The sequence below is a fragment of the Apaloderma vittatum genome, unplaced genomic scaffold (genome assembly GCF_000703405.1).
Source record: "Apaloderma vittatum isolate BGI_N311 unplaced genomic scaffold, ASM70340v1 scaffold13234, whole genome shotgun sequence".
In the NCBI taxonomy this organism is placed as follows: Eukaryota; Metazoa; Chordata; class Aves; order Trogoniformes; family Trogonidae; genus Apaloderma; species Apaloderma vittatum.
In genome coordinates, this window is record NW_009711060.1 from 702 (window position 1) to 19435 (window position 18734).

At 44.0% G+C, this 18734-nt stretch overlaps 1 protein-coding gene across 1 annotated transcript; it reads left to right on the top strand.

The window, feature by feature from the left end:
• Window positions 1-1970: 1970 nt before the first annotated feature.
• Window positions 1971-17735, top strand: LOC104272515 (lipoxygenase homology domain-containing protein 1-like; the record flags this gene model as incomplete). The annotated part of the gene is made up of 5 exons (XM_009867529.1): window positions 1971-2156; window positions 11623-11793; window positions 12881-13019; window positions 14430-14591; window positions 17255-17735. Coding segments are annotated over 5 exons (1139 nt in total), but the record flags the coding sequence as incomplete, so codon positions are not given.
• Between the last annotated feature and the right edge of the window lie 999 nt (window positions 17736-18734).

Below are 18734 nucleotides of genomic sequence, written 5' to 3' on the forward strand. Positions count from 1 at the left end.
CTAGTACCCTGTCCCATGGGATTTCCCCTACCAATTGCTTGAAAAGGCCAAAGTTGGCCCTGCTGAAATCCAGGGTTGTGACCCTGCTTAGTATTCTGTTCCTGTTGCACAAGGTCCTGAACTCCACCACCTCACAGTCGCTGCAGCTAAGGCTGCCCTCAACCTTCACTGCTTCAACCAAACCCTCCTTGTTGGTGAATATAAGATAACAGCAGCGCTCTTCTCCTGGCCAGCTCATTCACCATTTGCATCAAGAAGTTCTCATGCATGCACTCGAGGATCCTCCTGGACTGTGGCTGGCTGGCTGTGCAGGCCTTCCAGCAAATATCTGGGTAGTTAAAATCCCCCATGAGAACCAGGGCCTGGGATTGAGAGGCTGCTGTCAGCTGCATGTGGAAGGCCTCATGACCCTCCTCCTCCTGATCAGGTGGCCTGTAATAGACACCCACCACACCATCACCCATGCTAGCCTGCCCCTTAACTGTCACCCACAAACTCTTGAGTCACTCCTCACTGACAGTACTCAATACATTCCAGTTGCTCTCTCACACAAAGAGCAGATCTCCCACCTCATCTTGTTGGCCTGTCTTTCCTAAAAAGGATAGAGCCACCCATGACCACATTCCAGTTATGTGAGCTGTCCCACCATGTCTCTGTAATTGCCACCAAATCGTAAACCCTTGGCGGCACACAGATTTCTAACTTCTCCTGTTTGTTGCCCATACAGCATGCATTTGTGTAGAGGCACTTCAGCTGGGCTATCAGCCATGTCATCTTGGTAGAACACTCCTTAATTCTCTTGAGGTGTTCTGTGGATGTTTCCTTGTTGGCTCCTACTATCTCAGGAGCCCCAGGTTCACCTCCGTAAGAGTTTAACTGTGCTGCCACATCCCCAGCTCACCAGAGTAACTGATTGAAGGCCTATAAAATTTTGGTCAAATTATAAAAAGTGCTAGGTAAAAATGTTGCAACACCTTCAGCTAAAACTTTTGTAAAGTCATTGCAGGTGATGGTTTGGCCTGGAGGTCTCTGAAAGTCAGCAAAATTGGCAGCATGGCTGTTGTCTTCAGCAAAATATGGTTAGTAATGGGCATATGAAATTCTGTATCAGGTAATAAAGATCATTTTAGAAATTATTCTTTTCCTAACATGTACAGAAGAAGATGTGGGAGCTGGAGGTTGAAGGTGTTGTATGAGAAACTGGGAATTTTTCCATTAAATACAGCAAGGACACCATTTTGAGAAACAGGGATAGGAAGAATAAGAGTATTTTGAGAAATAGAAAGAAGATCTGTGGGAAAGTGGGTCACAGGATGCCATAGTGGTTTGTTTGATGATTTGCACTTCATTTTCAAATCCCTATGCCATAACATAGGGAGCACAGTAGGAAACAGATCCCAGCTGACATGTCCTGGGTGCCACAGGAGAACTTGGTGGAGGTTGTGGGACAGCAGAAGGACACCACAGTATGGAAAAGGGATCGTGGCCCAGTGGGAAGCCCAGAACAATGTAGCTAGAAAAGTTAAAATATATTCTTCAACTCTCTTTCATGGATTGCTGGATGCTGCTGAGTATGTCACTTTGCTTCTCAAGCCATCTTGGAAAAACAGGCCAGAACACTGACACCTTCTGCAAAGTGGCACGATGCACAGTGCTCCATCAGAAGCAGATACTCCTGGTTCCTATTAGTACGTCATGGTCACCCGACCTCAAGAACAAGGGTGAACCATTCAAGCTATAGTTGGGAAAGAGTTGGAAGGACTGTCTTGTTACATACCAAGGGGTATTCTCCTTGCAGGATCATGCACGAAATCACCAAAATTCGTTACCTCTGCCCAGAGAAATCTGAACATCACTGCAGCCTCTTCCAGACTGACTTTTCTCCCTCCTTTTTGATGCAACTGGAGGCTGAGTGTCAGCCCTATGCAGCAGGCTAGCTCGTGATGATGTGCCTGTTGTTTTTTTTCCAGGAGCAGGTACTGACGCCAATGTGTCCTTAATCCTGTTTGGGGAGCATGGAGACAGTGGGATCCTGGCTCTGAAGGAGTCCAACAAGTCTAACAAGTTTGAGAGGAACCAGATGGACGAATTCAACTTCTCGGACATGCTGAGCCTGGGAGATCTCTGCAAAGTGCGGATCTGGCATGACAACAAAGGTCAGGGTGATGACTGTGGGTGTGGGAGAGGTTAGGAAAACACATTCTACTCCATGGACATGGGGCAGACTGAGGGCACTGTCCCCAGCTCTGCTGCAGGCCAAATGTCAGGGATTTTACCTAGATCCTGTGTCCCAACTTGCCTGTCTAGTTATACCCCCTTCATGGCCTCCTGCATGCTGGCATAGTATCTGCTCTAATAATTCCTCAGCTTCAGTCAGAACTTGCAACCATCATTGAAGCACAGACAGTGGCAGCTCTTCCAAAGCAAAGCCATCCAGCCTCTTACCCCAGCACACCAGCTCTGTTAACGCAATATCTTTTTCACAGGCCAGTATGGCACTTCTGGTGACTTGATTCCATTACGCTGACACTGACAAACGAGGAAATGCAGCCTGGCATAACATAATGAGCCTTAAAAGATAGAAATAAAGATCTATGTCTGTCTTTATAAAAATCACTACATCAGCTGGCGAATGTGCAGTGCCCTGCTGAGAGACTCTGACGGTTCAGTGCTGCTGGACACCCTAAGTGGTTTCACAAACAACAGAGCAGCACTCAGTACCACCATCAGAGTGATCTGTGTAGTTTTCCAGGCACCAAGCAGCATCTTGTAAGAAAGGCATCACTCACACTGCTGTGGTGACATCTCATCCCACCCCATCTTCATCTAAAAGAGATGATCTTGCATTAACAACAACTTGCTAATGGCAAGTCCTTGCTGCAAGGCTCCCTTGCTATCTCCCACAGACTTACCTAGGTTAGGGCATTTTGGGCAGTAGTATTTGTAGAAATCCTGGCTGGAATGGCAGCAGGATGACCCAGTCATTACCTGGTTGTGCTGAGGCAGATGTTTCATGGCTGGGCTTGGGTCATACGTCAGTATGGGCATGTCCTAGCCACCATCTTCTTGACTTCTCCAAGTTGTGGCAAATGGGGAATTCTCTGTCTCATGCAATATTAATAAAAGACAGCACCTCCAGATAAGACTCTCCCACTGGAAGTCTGCCTTCTTATTTTTATTTAAAAGAAAAGAAATCTTATTATAGCCTCTATCTGTCATGAAACATGGGAAATGCAACCATCCACCTAACATGATTGTTTATTCCTAGGCACCGCAAGGTTTAGGCTTGTATTTATCACTCCCACAACACAGGACAATTTACTTGGATTAATCTCTGTAATATCATTATATAACTGGTGCTGAATGCAGCAAGGGATCTGCTTTTACCTGATTTTAGTTGCGAAAACACTTATTATTTCATTCTACAGTTTAGATGCAGAAATGGAAAGGAGTTATCAAAATACTCGCTGGAATTCCAGCTCAGCAAACAGGCTTCTCTGCAGGTGCAGGGGTGATTCAGATGTCCTCCCAAGAGCAGCAAGAACTCAACATGGACTTGCAGATTCATTTTTAAATATATTACCAACTAAAATGCACGCAGAAAGAACATTTTCCTCCAGAGGCATTGTGGCTCCCTGGTGGCTGGTTGTGCTAACAGAATGAAATACACCCACCAGCTCAGAGCTGATCCTGAGGGCTCAGACACACGAACGGGCTGGGATGTAGGAAGATGAGAACCGAGTCAGAGCATGGATCTGTCGAGCCCAATAGCAGCATCATTGGGTGCACAAGGATGAGGAGGAACTGAGCGGCTGCCTGTAATCCTTCTCCAGTCATCTGTCTCTTCCTATGGGTAGCTCAGGATATCTCCTGAATTGAATACCATTTTTGTCTGCTAAGTAACTCTCAGTGAATTTTCTTATTCAAATGCTTGTCCAGACTCTCCAGGGGACATTCTGCACCCACAGCATCCCATGGCAATGAGTCCCACAGGTCTGCTTTCTGTTGCATGACGAGTGGATCCCATTAATCCAGGCGATTTCTCTGCCTTTTCCTTCTAGTGTGAGGGAGCAGGGCTCACCTTCTCCAAGGCCACTGACGATGCCATTGATATATGTTGGGGAGTCACCACGTTGCAGCTGAGCTACAGTAATTGCTGCCTTTGTGTTTTTGGTTAGTGGTGATGGAGTCTAGCCTTAGGCTAAGCAGTAAATAGGCTCAATTAGTTTAAATTGCCTGTGGGCTAAGAACGTGTACCCAGATAACCATTACAACTCAGCTAAAATAGTAAACCACGTGTCCAGAACCTGAAAACATACTTAATATTTATGAATAGAAATACACGTTGCAAACTCATATTCTCTTTCCCGCTTCTCACTGGTTTCCATTTAGAAAGAATAGTTAATAAGGCTTTTACCAGACCTAGCTGTCTGCAGGGTTAAGCCTTGGACAAACAACACGGTCAGGTTTTGTTCAGCAAAAATGTATTTGGTTTTCCTCCCAGAAAGAGAGACAACTGTAGTTTAAATCATAACATATGTTGTCTTCATTGTTCTTGCATTAGTCATATGAAAGGCATATCCTATCTACAACTTCACACAATGCAGCATGACAGTTTGTTGGGTGGGTAGAGTATTTATTACTGCTGGGATCCCAGGCTATAGCTATCGTTTGCATATATGTCTATTCTCTCTCTATAATTTATATAAGTTGGCTGTGCCACTGGTTAGAAATTCCTAGCTTTATTTTTTGGAAAGGAGTGATGGGGTCAGGGGTTGAGGGTTGTGTATGTTTTCTGTCAGATGCTTGAGGGACTTTGGGTATTAAATGAAAACATGTTTGTATTTACTATTACTTTGAGGCATCAGATGTTGATCATTCTTAGTTTTATTTTCCTTTTGAACTAAACAGCTCTCTGCCAAAGGTCTGTGGAAGACTTGGCCTCACACCCCACTACCCTGTTGCTCCTCGTAGGCTGGGTACGTGGAACATGATTGATATTCTTGTCCTAATCTTAATAATCAGCCTTAATGACAGCATCAGGCTGTTCTGACTCACATCAGGTACCTTTAGCACTTCAGTTAAGAAAGCTACTAACCATCACGAGGTTTCTTTTTCTCCCAGGCTTCACGTGGTCCCAGCAAGAAGTCAACCAGCCTGCCCTCATTTCAGATTAAAATATATGTAAATGCTTTAAACTTTGCCATGAGGTCCAGCTCAGCATCTGCTCCCAGTTTTGCCGTAGCAGCTTAGATGCCAGTTCACATCCCACTTGTGTTTCTCCTTCGACTGCAATTTGACTGCAGCGGGGTGTTCGGAGCTGCAAGGACAGTAATTGCAACAGCAAAGGCTGTCAGAAGGTCTTTAAATCTCAAGCGCGGCATTTGCCTCCTCTGGAAAAGCATGTTGTGTTTATGGTCCTGCTTAAATGCTTTTAAATGCCATTTTTCCTACAAAAACTGCTGAGTGGCATCTGTGTATGAGATATGAAGGAGGAACGAAGCTCCTATCTAATGCCTCTGGCTTCAGTAAAATTGACGAAGGAGGAAGACAGTGCTCATTTGAAAACAGGCAGTTTAGAGATTTCACAACTGCATCTCCAAAGAACTTTTTCCTGGGTTTTTTAAGTGTTTATTGCTCACGAGTGGCATTCTGGTAACAATGAATTGCTGTGAATGAAATTCAGTTTTAAATTTTGCCCCATGTCTTTTTATCTTGCTCCTGTTTGCTTTGAGATACTGATGTTCAACCTAATATATTTAGACTCCCTGAGCAAATTTAATCGTTTCCAGACTCCTCATCTCCTGATCTCAGATAGGCACTACATATTTTCTCATATCTCAGTTCATTTACTTCTACATTATGCAAGATCAGTATCTGTAGGTCTGTAGAAATTCTGGCTTTCTAAATATAGGCCTCCTTTTTTTTTTTTTTTTCCTCAGGTTTAAGGAGTAAATCACCATTCTGGAAGAATGACTTAAAGTTTCTCAATATATCAGTAATGGAATTATTTACCTAGAAAAAGTGCTTTTATATTTTCCTTTCTTTTTTTTTTTGTTTTGTTGCCTTTTTCTCCTTAGAGCAAGGGTATGTGGGAAATCTGGATTTAGCTCCATCATCTGCCTTACTAGATTTGAACCCAGACGATAAGCAGTCTTTCTAAAGACATTAATTTCAGATTCTTGATTATCTCAGTTGCCATCAGCCAAGGGGAGCCAGGAAGAGTCTAATTATGGATGAACCAGACTGTTGTTATAGGAGCAAAGGCAGAAGTAAGGTTACACAGTCCAACTTCTTCCTAACATCAACAGGGCCCTTCTCTCAGTTACACTAACTGCCATGAAATTGTCTAATCAAGTTTTAAGTAGTCTAACTGCCCCAGTAACTCGTTTTGGGTGACTTTCCAAAGGAGAAAGTATCTTATTCACCTTTCTTGATCTCAAAAACATTAGTATACCCTTGTTTTTCCTCTTCTTTCTGTGAAGGAACTATCTTTTCATGGAGCAGATATCTTGGAGCAGATCCTAAATTCTCCAGGCCTTGAACTAGCAGCACATGGCTTTCCAGAGATAGGTTTCAGCAAATCACGGACATGATGCCAAGCCTTTTGGACACTTGTAGGCCATTAATTATTAAAAGAAACATGAAAATCTGCCTTCTTTTTGCCCCTTGTCAGTATTGGCACAACTACCAGGCTTGAGAAAGATTTTTCAAAGCCTTTTTCTCAGTGCTTGTCTATTGCCTCGTAAGATCTGCAGGTCCATGCGGCAGAATTGTTGAACAGTTTCTGCTTGAAATAGAAAGTGAGAGGAAGAGGAACAGATGTGTAAAACTGCCCATGGAAAGGAAAGTCTGTCGTCTTCCCTGACGGCTGGTGGCTCAGTGCAGAGGAAGACGATGTCAACTCCTGCATCTTTCTGCATATATTGAAGACAACACCTTAGACAAGGTGGCCTTAGACAAATGGGCACGCAAGCTGTAGACCCATGTAGCACCCTAGCAACCTCACCATGGCTGCTTAGTCCTTCAGATTGCCCAAATCTGTCTTCAACCCCTTGAGAGACCCCAGCATTAACCCTCCTCACACACCATGTGCCTTCCTCTCTCTTCAGTGGTAGGTTCTTCTCTTGCATTCAACAATCCTGTCACAAAGATACGCTACAGGTATCGCAGCACAAGCAAAAGATGCAGCAAAAGTCTCACAGTCCAGAGCTGACGTAACATAGTGAAAAAAAAAAAAAGATGTAAGCAAACATATTGGAGAGAAGGCGAAGACTTCAGCATCAGTCTTGCACAATCATTCATTTCTTCACAATCTCCTGCAACTGCAGAGCCCTTCACTACAGAAAGACCCCCAAAAGCCAGACATAGCTGTTGATTACCAGTTGTATAAAAGCTCTTTGCTACAAGCCTCCTTTGGTCCTCTTGGGGACAAATAATCCTGCTCCCTTGTTAAATGTTTTTGCATCAAGTAAGCCTCAATAAAACACAGAATAAGCTGCAATCACAAGAAAACTGTTACATTTTCACTCAAATCTGTTAAGTGTCTTAGCACAGGAGTAGTTTGTCTGTAAGACTGGAGGGGAGGAGAGTGTCTGAGAGTAATTTATGAGTGTTTTTCCCTGAGTCAAATCCTGGACTGGACAAGTTGCATAGAAAACAGATGTGGAGGGTGGAGGGGGAACAGAACAGGGGACCTATTTTCTAAAACTGTCCCAAGTTAAAAGCTTTAGCTTTGTCTAAGGTGGTGAGGGGTTTCACATTGCCTGTCTGCTCTGATGAGAAATGTTGTGGTGTGAATTAACATGATCCTAAAGGAGAGGTGTACAAAATGGATCTATTTTTATTCTGCCACTGGCTTGCTGAATGACCTTGCGTAAATCATATCCCTGTGCCTCATTTTCAATTATGTAAATTGTGGATAAAAATTATTCACCTTCTTGAAGTGTTTTGAGATGTACTGATGCAAAGCTAGATGCTATAATTTTAACAACTCACAATTAACACTCTATTTCTAACGATCTGATGCTGCTATCAAAACTCCCACTGCTTTCTGGGTGATGTCTCATGTGGTGGGGTTTAGGGATGGATGGTCATCTAACCAGGCAGCAAATAAATAATGTCAGAGGACATGATGCTGATGAACTGTCTTTGTGATGGTCAATATTTTATGTTTCAGAAAATGTGAGAAGAAAAAAAAAAACACCAATTAGGTTGCTGAGCAGCACTGCTTGATGGTTGTGAGTGGCTGGGCAGAAGCAATTCTTCATTGGCCCCTGAGCAGTCAATGTCCCAAGCAGGATTTTTCTTTTACTCCTATGAGAACATAACCAACAGTAATGACAACTATTATCCTTCATTGGGCATCAACTGTTTTCAAAATCAAACCGAAGAAGATCTGCTACAGACAGACAAAGGATAGAGAGGGAGTTGTCCTCTTGTCCCAAGTAACAATTGACAGGGCAAAAGAAAAGGCCTCAAGTTGTGCCTGGGGAGGTTTAGATGGGATATTAGGGAAAATTTCTTCACTGAGAGAGTTGTTAAACACTAGAAAAGGCTGTCCAGAGAAATACAGCCCTTGCTGCAGAGATCCTCCAGTTTCTCCTGCACAGCCAGTTTGTGCGAGCAGTGAACAGGACTTAGAAAGGTCCTTCCACCCTGCTATGTTCACATCACTTTTCTAGCTCCTCTTCCTCACTCCTTCACCAGTGCCTACTCCATAAACCAGCTTCTGCCGAGAATTCGATGCTGCTAGGGTGAGATGTGGTTGGCTGTTGTTTCTTAAGTGCTGTAGTGCCTCTGAGCCCATTGCTCTGCAAAAACTGCACAGGAACAGAAAGTGTAAACAGGGTAATATCCCAAAATGAGTGTTTCATGACCTGAAGAGTGGTTCTGCAAACACAATTTCTTCTCCTTCCACTGATGTGCATCCCAGTACGCAGAGCCAGCTCAGTGGAGAAGTCTCACATCTAAACTCTGTGCATTACTGAACTTCAGATTTTTTTCCAGGTCAAAGCAAAAAGAAATTAAACTTATCTTTTCCCAGTTTGAAACGAGAAAAATTTAAGATACCAACAGGAGGGAAAACAGGAAAAAGGAAAGACTGATCTGAGCAAGAGGGAAGAGAATAATTTTTTCTTTCATACTGACAGGAGGATGCACAAGGGCATCGGCACCATTTTGCTAGGAGTGATCAGCCACCTCCTCGATTTGTGCTGTAAGGGACACTGTTGCTAGTTGCTTCTCAGTGCCGATTCCCTGACAGAGCCCAGAGCCTGTTCTTTAAATAGCCCAGAGCTGATAAACGCATCTTTTGCAAGGGAATGCTGGGAAAAAGCTGCGCTTTATGCTCGCTTTGCCCTAAACTTCAATATACGCTGAGAAGTCAGCTCTGGTCCATCTTTCCCTGAGATAAAAGAATGGTTTTTTTAGTGCAGCTCTCCTGGTGAGAAGCTGCTGGGGGTAGGCTGGAGAACTGCAATGGACGTGCATCTCATTCAGTCTCTTTTCTGATACCACTCTTTAGCACGGATCCTGTCCCAATCACGCTGTTCTCTGCTGGCAGCAGAACTAAGACCACCAATTCATTCTATCCTGGTTTGCAGTCATCGATCTCTCGCACAGGATAAGGACGGGATATTTTCTTTCTTTCATCCTGCACTGTTTTAACTAAAGTTCTGGTGGAAGTAGAGCAGCCTCTTGAGTATGCTGCAGAGGTGTTCACTGAACTTAAATGGAAATGAGCCTCCCAAAAAGATTAAGGGCTGGCACTGCCAACATGTTGAGAATAAATTTCCACATAGCCCCAAAGAGCAAGATGCTCCACGTAGAGCTCTGCAAGAGCCCTGGGGAACTTGGTAAGACCTGCCCAGGAGGCAGTAAACTGGTGAAGATCTGCCAGCTCACCTGCAAAAGCCCACTCAGTACCTTTGTCTTAGTGCTGGAGCCTGGAGGAGGTCTTGCATGTTCTGGTGGTGTGCCTGGATGTATCTCCAAGGCATTGGAGCATCTGTTGTATGAGGATAGACTGAGAGAGCTGGAGCTGTTCAACCAGGAGAAAGGAAGGCTCTGGAGGATTTTGTTGATGTGGGCAAGTATCTGATGAGGGGATTAAAGAAGATGGAGTCAGACTCTTCTCACTAGTGCCTGGTGAGAGGCAATTGGTGCAAAATGAATATAGGAAATTCAATGTAAACACATGATAAAAGCTTTTTTTCTCTGCACAGGTAATCAAACATGGGCACAGGTTGCCTGGAGATGTTGTGGAATCTCCATCCTGGACACAGCCTGAGCAACTTGCTTTAGCTGTGCTTGCTTTAAGCAGAGGGTTGGACTAGACATTCTCCAGAAGTCCCTTCCAGCCACAATGATTCTGTAGTTCAGTGTCCCCAAAATTCAAGGTGCGAGTGGTGTCTTTGGCTGAGGCCTCTCTTTTGCAGTAGGTAATTTACTAACTTGAAGAAGGTTCAGGAAACCAAAGTGCAAAGCAGGAAAAAAAAGTAGAGAACTGACAACATGTGGTATGGAAGAATCAGTCCACAGGATCAGGATGACTCGTTGACATAACTCAAAAGATGCCATCATTTTCTTTTCAGGGCTAAAGGAGATTAGTATTTGCAAACTAAGGAAGTAGGCACATGGCAGTGAGTTCTTGGAAGAGCAAGAGCTGTTTAATGTCTCTGGAATGTAAATAATAAGTCAGCAGAGATCTCTCATCATGAACATAACCTTTCTTTGTCTGACTAATATCAGGACTTACAAGTACGAACTGTAAGAACCTTCCATTCCCCCAAACTCAACAAGGCAGTCTTCTATTTCAACAAAGAAATCAGAAAAAATGTTCCCAATTTCCCCTTACTTCATTTTCAAGTTGCTTTTTTACTAGGGAAAAAAAAAACAAACAGAAAACTAAAAGGGGGTTATGACTCCTCAGAAGGCCCCAAGGCAAAGGTTAGGTGATTAGGTGGTCTCTGCCAGAGCATCCATCACTTTGGTCAGTCCTATGTTCATGGCCAGTCACAGCATTACTGAATTCATCTTGGTTGCTTGGGAAAGTCAGGGCAGCATCGTTATTTTCCTCACATGTGTTAGCTGGCAGTACCAAAGTAACAAGTTGTAATTTACCTTCTGGCCTTTAAATCCGAACATGAGGAGTTTGGGGGTAATACAGGCCATAGACAAAGACCCTAAATCCTACAGCTTACGGACAACTAACACTCGCACAATGTAAAAAGACCACCACAAACCATGCACACACTGTCATGTCTTTTTTAATAGCTACAGACACATGTGATGGGGAGAGTTAAGTGGAACATGAACTTCCGGGTCATGGTCCCTTGCTCAGAGACGTTACACAAGACCATGTTCCAGGCCCTTATATCTGAACAAAATGGCCTCAAAAGCATGGCTTGCCTCTAGAAGGGGGTTCAGATTATGGTCTTGAGCAAGTCAGCCACTGTTTTCGGTATCAGAACAACGTCATGTTCTCTGGTGACATTATCTGAAGAAAATACCAACAATTTCTAGCACCAGCCAGGTGTTACCGTGGTGAGAGATCTTGCTTCCTTACTCAAACTATGTGAAAACATCCAAATCTTTTTTTTATTTTATTTGTTTTACTAGGAATCGCACCAGGTTGGCACTTGGAATATATTGATGTGATGGACTCTGCCATGGACAAGACATTTCGCTTCCAGTGTGATCGTTGGCTGGCTAAAGGTGAAGATGATGGGCAGCTCATAAGGGAACTGGCTTGTGCCAATAATGACATCCTGGAACTGAAGGAACGGACCGGTAAGTTTAGAGCTGACTTGTGGCATTTGCTGAGGGATGTCAGAGGCCGTAGGACCACATCTCCTGCAAGCTGCTCCACTAAGGGTTCCCATGCAATAAGCATTTGTGCTTGCAGGCTTTAAGGGTTGGGTTATTTAAGGTGCTCTTTAGTTCAAAGTGCAATGCTAGGATAAGAAAGAAACAAATCAGGATTTATGAGGAAGAAGAAGATCTTATTCTGGGTTGAAAGCTAAGAGAGGCCCATCTGCAGCAGTTGAATTCATCAGTAAGCCATAAGGGCACGTGGTTATGGACTCATTAGAAATAATGGACTTGAGTTTTTGAGGTGGAAAATAAGTTCAATCCTTGAAGTTTTGTAAGCAGCATTGCTCCAGCTTCCTCCTTAACATGTTCTGGGCTACTAACTCAAGTATCCCAGCAGAACATGATGGCTGGGCTTAACATCCCATAGCCCTGGGTCTGCTCTGGGTAATTTCACTGAGTCCAAGGTAATTACACTAGTGTCTGACGTGGTGAACGAGTGAGTCATTTAACTGCACTCATGATATGCAAAGTGCATCTCAACTACTCCTGCATCGCAGAGCTCTTCTTCAGGAGAGTCCTGCAGAGTCAATAATGATACTACTTCAGCATGATTTCAGTCTGCCTCTACAGAAAAAATCAGTCTTGTGATTGCCATTTTAGGTACTTACATGCCACCACAGCATCTGAGTACATCCTCTTGGGCACCTGGATACCTTCACTGTCCCTGTTAGGAATAGTGGCAGGAAACCTGTAGGAATTGGGCTATGTTAAAAAGGAATGTGGGCACAGCTTGTTCAAGAGCAGTTCCATCAACTCTTGCTATCCAACCAAGCAGTACACGTATTTTTTCATGTACTCTATCCCTACACAAAATCCAAAGCACGTAGCAAAAGTCCCACAGACTTCAGTATGGTTCCACCCTTATTTTGCAAATGCTTTCCTGTGTGCTGTGATAAATATTAGGAAGGGAGTTTTTACACTGAGTGACAGCCAAATGAAGAGATCTTTCTGACCATCTGCTCTTCCATTTCTGTTCAACTTGTGTGTTAATTATGCTTTAAAGCCTATGAGATCGTCACAGTGACAAGCGACAGAGAGGATGCAGAAACAAAGGAAAACATCTGGATCATCTTAGAAGGAAAGCTGGGTCGCTCAAAAGAGTTCCTCATGGAAAATTCCTCCAAGAAAAGGAGATTTGAAAGGTAGCAGGACAGGATGGTGGGCTAGAGGAACTCCTCACCAGCTATGTAACCTCCACAAATGCCATCTCTTCTCCAGAAAAGTTCAGAGAGTTGTGTTTGTGCCATGCTGTTTCTCACCTCCCTTCCAAAAAGCCTAATGGCTTCTCTAGGTTTCACCTGGAGTAAAAGGAAAATATAAAATTGGTTTCTCATGGGGAGACAAAAATCAGGTTTAAAAATTATGAGAAAAAGGCATATGGTAAAAGGAAACGCAGATGATGGGCGCGTGTGTGTGTGTGTGTGTGTGTATGCAGATGATGGGCACGTGTGTGTGTGTGTGTGTCCTTTTGTATTAGTACCTATCAATGGGCTTCTGATGAGCCCCTGGGGAGGTTTTTGAGCTGGGAGGAGCAGCAGGAAGCTGAAAGTGGGTTTAGTTCCTTTTACAGCATCTCCCTAGCAGTGAAAATTAGAGAGAAATTAAAATAGTTGGAGGCTGAATGTTGTCAGAGCTTTCCAGACAAATCTGGAGGTCAGAGGGGTAGGGCTGAGGTATTACTGTTGTGTGAAGAAAGCCAAACATCAGCCTCATGTGCAGAGGGGCTGGAGACATCTCTGTGTAACGTAGGGCAGATACCTTCTCCCATGTAGGACCAAAGTGCTCCAGATGTGAGATGGGTTTTCTACTTCATGTAAGGACACAGCATTTACTTAGGAGATGGGAACTTCTTCAAAAGCACTACTGATGTTGTGTTGCTTTGCATGGAGGAAAGGTTTTTCTTGTGGCTCTGAAAGGAAGGTGAAACTACAGGTGGTGCAGATTCTGTATGGATGGCTGAGATTTTACATGAAACATGGAAGATCTGGAGGAGCTTCCTCCTGAACTTAAGCTCATAGTGTCTACAGTGAAGCTAAAGACACCACTCTCCAAAGCATTAGTCACAGTCTATCCTTGGAGGCAGGTTGGAATAAGGACCGGTCCAAGAAGACAAACCTAACAAATCCGCAGGGGACGTGACAGGGAGCCAGCCAAAGCTTTAACAGAGACCTGTTGTTTCTCTAAACTATTTTCAAGTTGAACTTCAGAAAGGATGGCTGAACCAGCAAATTTAAAACAGCTATGGTGGGTAGATGTGTAACAGATACAGTATCTGCCAAGGATGAATGAATAAGTGCTATAGGGGAAATTAGTCATTCTTTAGCTTTATCTGTAATGAGGCAAATTGATTTAGTATGTGGAACAGCTCAAGTTTATCCTGGAAAGTCCTAGTGGCAACAGTTTAAAGCGTCACCCCTAATCAGGTTAAATTACTAAATTTAAATACAGAAATTATACTTTGTGTTGAATGGCTAAACGACTTAATGTCCATATGAGACAAGTCACCGCCAGCCTTCAGGATACTAACTGAAACTGTTCCCTGTTTTCTGTAGGGGAGGAACAGACACATTTCAGTTTTCTTCAAAGAATGTTGGTGATATTGCAGCCATCTGTGTTGGTCACTGCCCAAAAGATGGGAAGAAGTCATCTGCAAAAGCTGATGTCTTCTGGCACGTCCAAGAGATTGTCATAACGGAGATGGAGCTTTGCAACAAGTAAGTGCCTTCTCTTCTACGAGGATCCCCATGTGTTTCCAGATCTAGTCGAGAGATGGGGTCCCTGCCCAAAACAGGGAGCTTGGACTAGATGATCTCTAAGGTCCCTTCCAGCCTAGGCCATTCTATGATTCTACGAATTGCTCCAGTAGGGCACAGGAAAGCTGAGCAGCTCTGCATGGATCTTCCTAAAATATTTCAGACTTCAGCAATAATGGGGAGTCTCACCAAATCTTAATCCCTTTCTGAAAGATCAGGAAAAGCTGATCGGTGTGTCAGGTAGAGAATGTCCCTGCCTGACTTGCAGTTTCTGAGTTCTTAGAGAAGGCATTTGCATGGGCAGATAGGTTTATGAACAAGTTTTCTTGGGTGAATATTGCAGCTATGATAAGTTAATGTCTCAGCTTGCGGAAAAAAGTTGGGCTGGCTGAAATCTAAGGGGTCTGTAAAATGCTCTGCATAGACTGGCCTTTAGGTAAATCTTGCAAAAAAAAGGCTCCTAGAGAAAAGTTGAGAGTAAGACAAAGCCTAAGCCTTCAGTTCAGAGCAGTTTGGATGAGGCATCCTTTTGGTGTGGTCCAAAAGGCCCAGTGGAAAGGTTGCAGTCATGTAGCTCAGCTACTCTAATCTGAATATAACTAAAATCTGCCACAGCTGAAAAATGAACACAAAAAAAGCATGTCAGGTCCTACCTGTGTTAGTCTGAACCCCATCTTTGGAAGGGGTGATGGGTGATCAGGGAGCAGATAGCACTTATACAGGAGCCAGAGAAGAATGACCATTTTCAGAATAAACTGATCTTCAGAGAAAATATCCAGATTTGTGGATTTCTTTTCATCTTCGTGATATTTCCATTGCTGCTAAAGAATTTAGCCATAAGGAGGCTTTTTCCAGCTGAGACAATTGAGTGTTTAAGAAGAAATCCTTGAAGTGGTTTTTTTTTAGAAGCTAAGAGTCTCTTCGAGCAAATTAATCAGCCAGCAGAAGAGCCACAATAATATTTGCTGAATGAAAACTCAGTCAATTACATACTAAAACATGTTCTTTTTGCCTGGTGGGGAAAAACCTGGAACCCTTGAAGTCCAGCTGTGCAATCAAATCCATGCACAAGGCTTATTGGGAGCATGCTGAAACAGCTGAAATAGTGTGCTTTGAGGGGGCCAAAGATCTTCTAATAAAGCCCTAGATTTTTTTACATTAAAGAAAGAGGTCAGCTGGGAAATACCTGTAAAGCCTGCAGCTGGTCATTGCACTGAAGTAGGGGTCCAGCTCTGCAGACACAGAGCTTCACAGCCGTGTTTGCTCTGCAAACCATCCACTGGAGCAGATTGCACCCTGAGAATGAGCTCTCACTTCAGGTATTCCCAAACCTAAATATCAAAAAACCAGACTCAGTCAAGCCAAAGACCAAATGAAAAGAGTTTTGAGGTTGCTGCAGCAATAATTTGAATTATATTGCGATTTTTGCCTTTTGGTAATAAAGCTTATTATGTTAAAGGGCTGTATCTGGAAGTTTCTTCTTGCAAATCCCAGGGATAGAAAGGTCATCTTTTTTCTTTTTGCCCCTCATGAAGGCTGACATACCCCATTGTAACTCCAGACCATGAGTTATTACACAGCCCAGGAAATAAAACTGGAGCATCACGCAACCCCTATACCCTGCTCCCATGCTATTTTTCCGCCCATGAGCCTAGAACTTTGCTCCCACCAGAATTTCTCATTTACAAAGCTCGTTTGAAGAAGAACGAGTGCTTTCCTTCAGCTGTGGAAAATGCTGAAAATGTTGGACATGCTTAAAAGCAGCACAGTTCTGCTGGAATCACAGCGACCCTCCCTCTAGCTGTTTATTTTACACATCCGTGCTTCAATCAAGCCACGATGCCTCCAGGAGGACCTGTTGCAGTTTGGCCAAGTGAAGGGGCTGAGCAAGGGTAGGGTGGGTGGGCATGGAAACCCTGACAAACTAATTTGGAAACGATCTGCATCATTGGAAATGAAATACATCATTAAAAGTGGAGTCCTCCAGCCTCTCTGGCCGGGCGCCAGCTAATTTATGGATGGGCTTATGTGCTCCCTGCTCATCACCAGCCGCAGCACTGCGGAGCCAAGGGCTTTCAGCATCTGGTACCTATCACTTCTGTGCTCAATTTTGTGTTTTTGCATACTAAGGATAAGCTTGGTGATTTATACAATTAAAGGAAGAAAGGATTTAAACTTTCTCCTCCCATATTTCCCATTCCCTTTTTTCCTAGTTCCTAGCCCAGCTGTATCCTTACAATCCGTGAGCATAACCACTGGCCTCCCTGCTCTCAGACCAGTTGCACCCAGTGGTGCTGGGCTGTGTGAGCTGTGGGGCTGATTGCTCATCCTGCAATCTCTTTGCAAATGGAAAATGTGGCAACAAGTGCCAAGTGCCCCACATCAATCCCCCCCTTATGCAAGGCGTCTATGGCTGCCTGTGGAGATGTTGGGTTTTCCAGTTGCAGTTGCAATGGTCAGTCACGGCGGTCTTCCTGGAGAGAAACCCTAGTGCTAGCACATATATGGAAAAATACTCAAACAGCGTTAATTCTAGGCAGCTTAGCAGCATGCCCAGTTCATTAATTTTGCCCAGCAAAGCAACCATCCCTACCATTAACACGCTGCTAATTTTCCTTCTGCAGATATTTTTTCCGCTGCAACACGAAAATCCCCCTGAGATACAAGAGACGGGACTACAAAGTCTTTGAGTGTGCCAAGGTCACCGAGAGCTTTGCCAGCAAAGCCCGGAGCTTGGTGCCAGTCAAATATGAGACCATCGTTGTCACAGGCTTTGACAAGGGAGCAGGGACCGACGCCAACGTCTTCATCACCATCTTTGGGTTGAACGGGGACTCGGGAAAGCGGGCGCTGAAGCAGAAGTTCAGGAACCTCTTTGAGCGGGGCAAAACCAACAGGTTTTACCTGGAAACGCTGGACATGGGGGAGTTAAAAAAAGTCCGAATCGAGCACGACAACAGCGGTCTGGCACCGGGCTGGCTGGTGGAGAGGGTGGAGATCACCAACTCGGCGACAGGTGTGACCACCATATTTCCCTGTGGGAAGTGGCTGGATGAAAACCGGGGTGATGGATTAATCTGGAGGGAGCTTTTTCCGAGGTACTGAGGAGTTCAAGGCTTCAGGAGAGTTTCAGTCCATCCTGCATGAACATTTTTCTCATTGTACTGTTTTATATTGCATTTTACTTTTTAAAACACTGCCTTTTATACTGAGAGATTTTTAGTAGCGTGTTTCCTGGGTTCACATTTTATAAAAGCAATAGTGCCTTTTTTTTAAAGCTCAAATAAAATAGTGAATGAAATATATACATTTTTTGGTTATTTATCATTAAAAGCTGGAACTAGAAGAGCCATAAATTATTCTCAACAACTCAGATGCCATCTTCTGCTTTCAGTGCTGGGGCAAGTGCCAGGTCTGGGAAAGCCCACCGGCTTCCACTGTTGATGAGGTCCCCTTTCAGATGAGTAAGGAGAATCGAGACAGTGTATTTAAGAAAATTGACCCTGGAGATCCCACATGTGCACCTCTGGAAGGCACTGCTTGGAAAGCAGAGCTTTTTCCATGGAGGTGGGAAGGACTGGTCTACCCACCCAGCCAGATCTCAAGGGGAGGGATCCGGGTGGTGTTTTCCACCCATGGGCTTCCCCCCAGTCAAGCCAAACCCAGCTCTTGGTGTGAATTTGCCTGGGTCACCCCAGAGCTAAGATCTACAGTTATGGCAGCCAGAACAAAAGACCTACCAGAAAATCAATTCCACTGCAAGGAAGCTGTGCTAACTACATTTGAAGCTGTCTCAGCATAATCTTACCCTATATGGCCTGAAAACCAACTCCGTTTCAGAGCAGCTGCCATTGATTTTAAATTTTTTTTTTTCTCTTATTAAGGATTGCTGATTTGTGGGTTTTTTTCTGTGGTGGAGAAGGGATTTCCCAGCCTCAGTAAAAGTCAGTGTTCCTGCAGATGAGCTCTTCCCACCTACTCACATCTCTGCAGGTACCCACAAGAGAAGCTGTTTGCAAATCATTACTTCTGGAGCCCTCTCACTCTTCCCAGGGGAGCGAAACAGCAGGACGTATCCTTCAGAGGACAAAGAGAGGTGTCTGA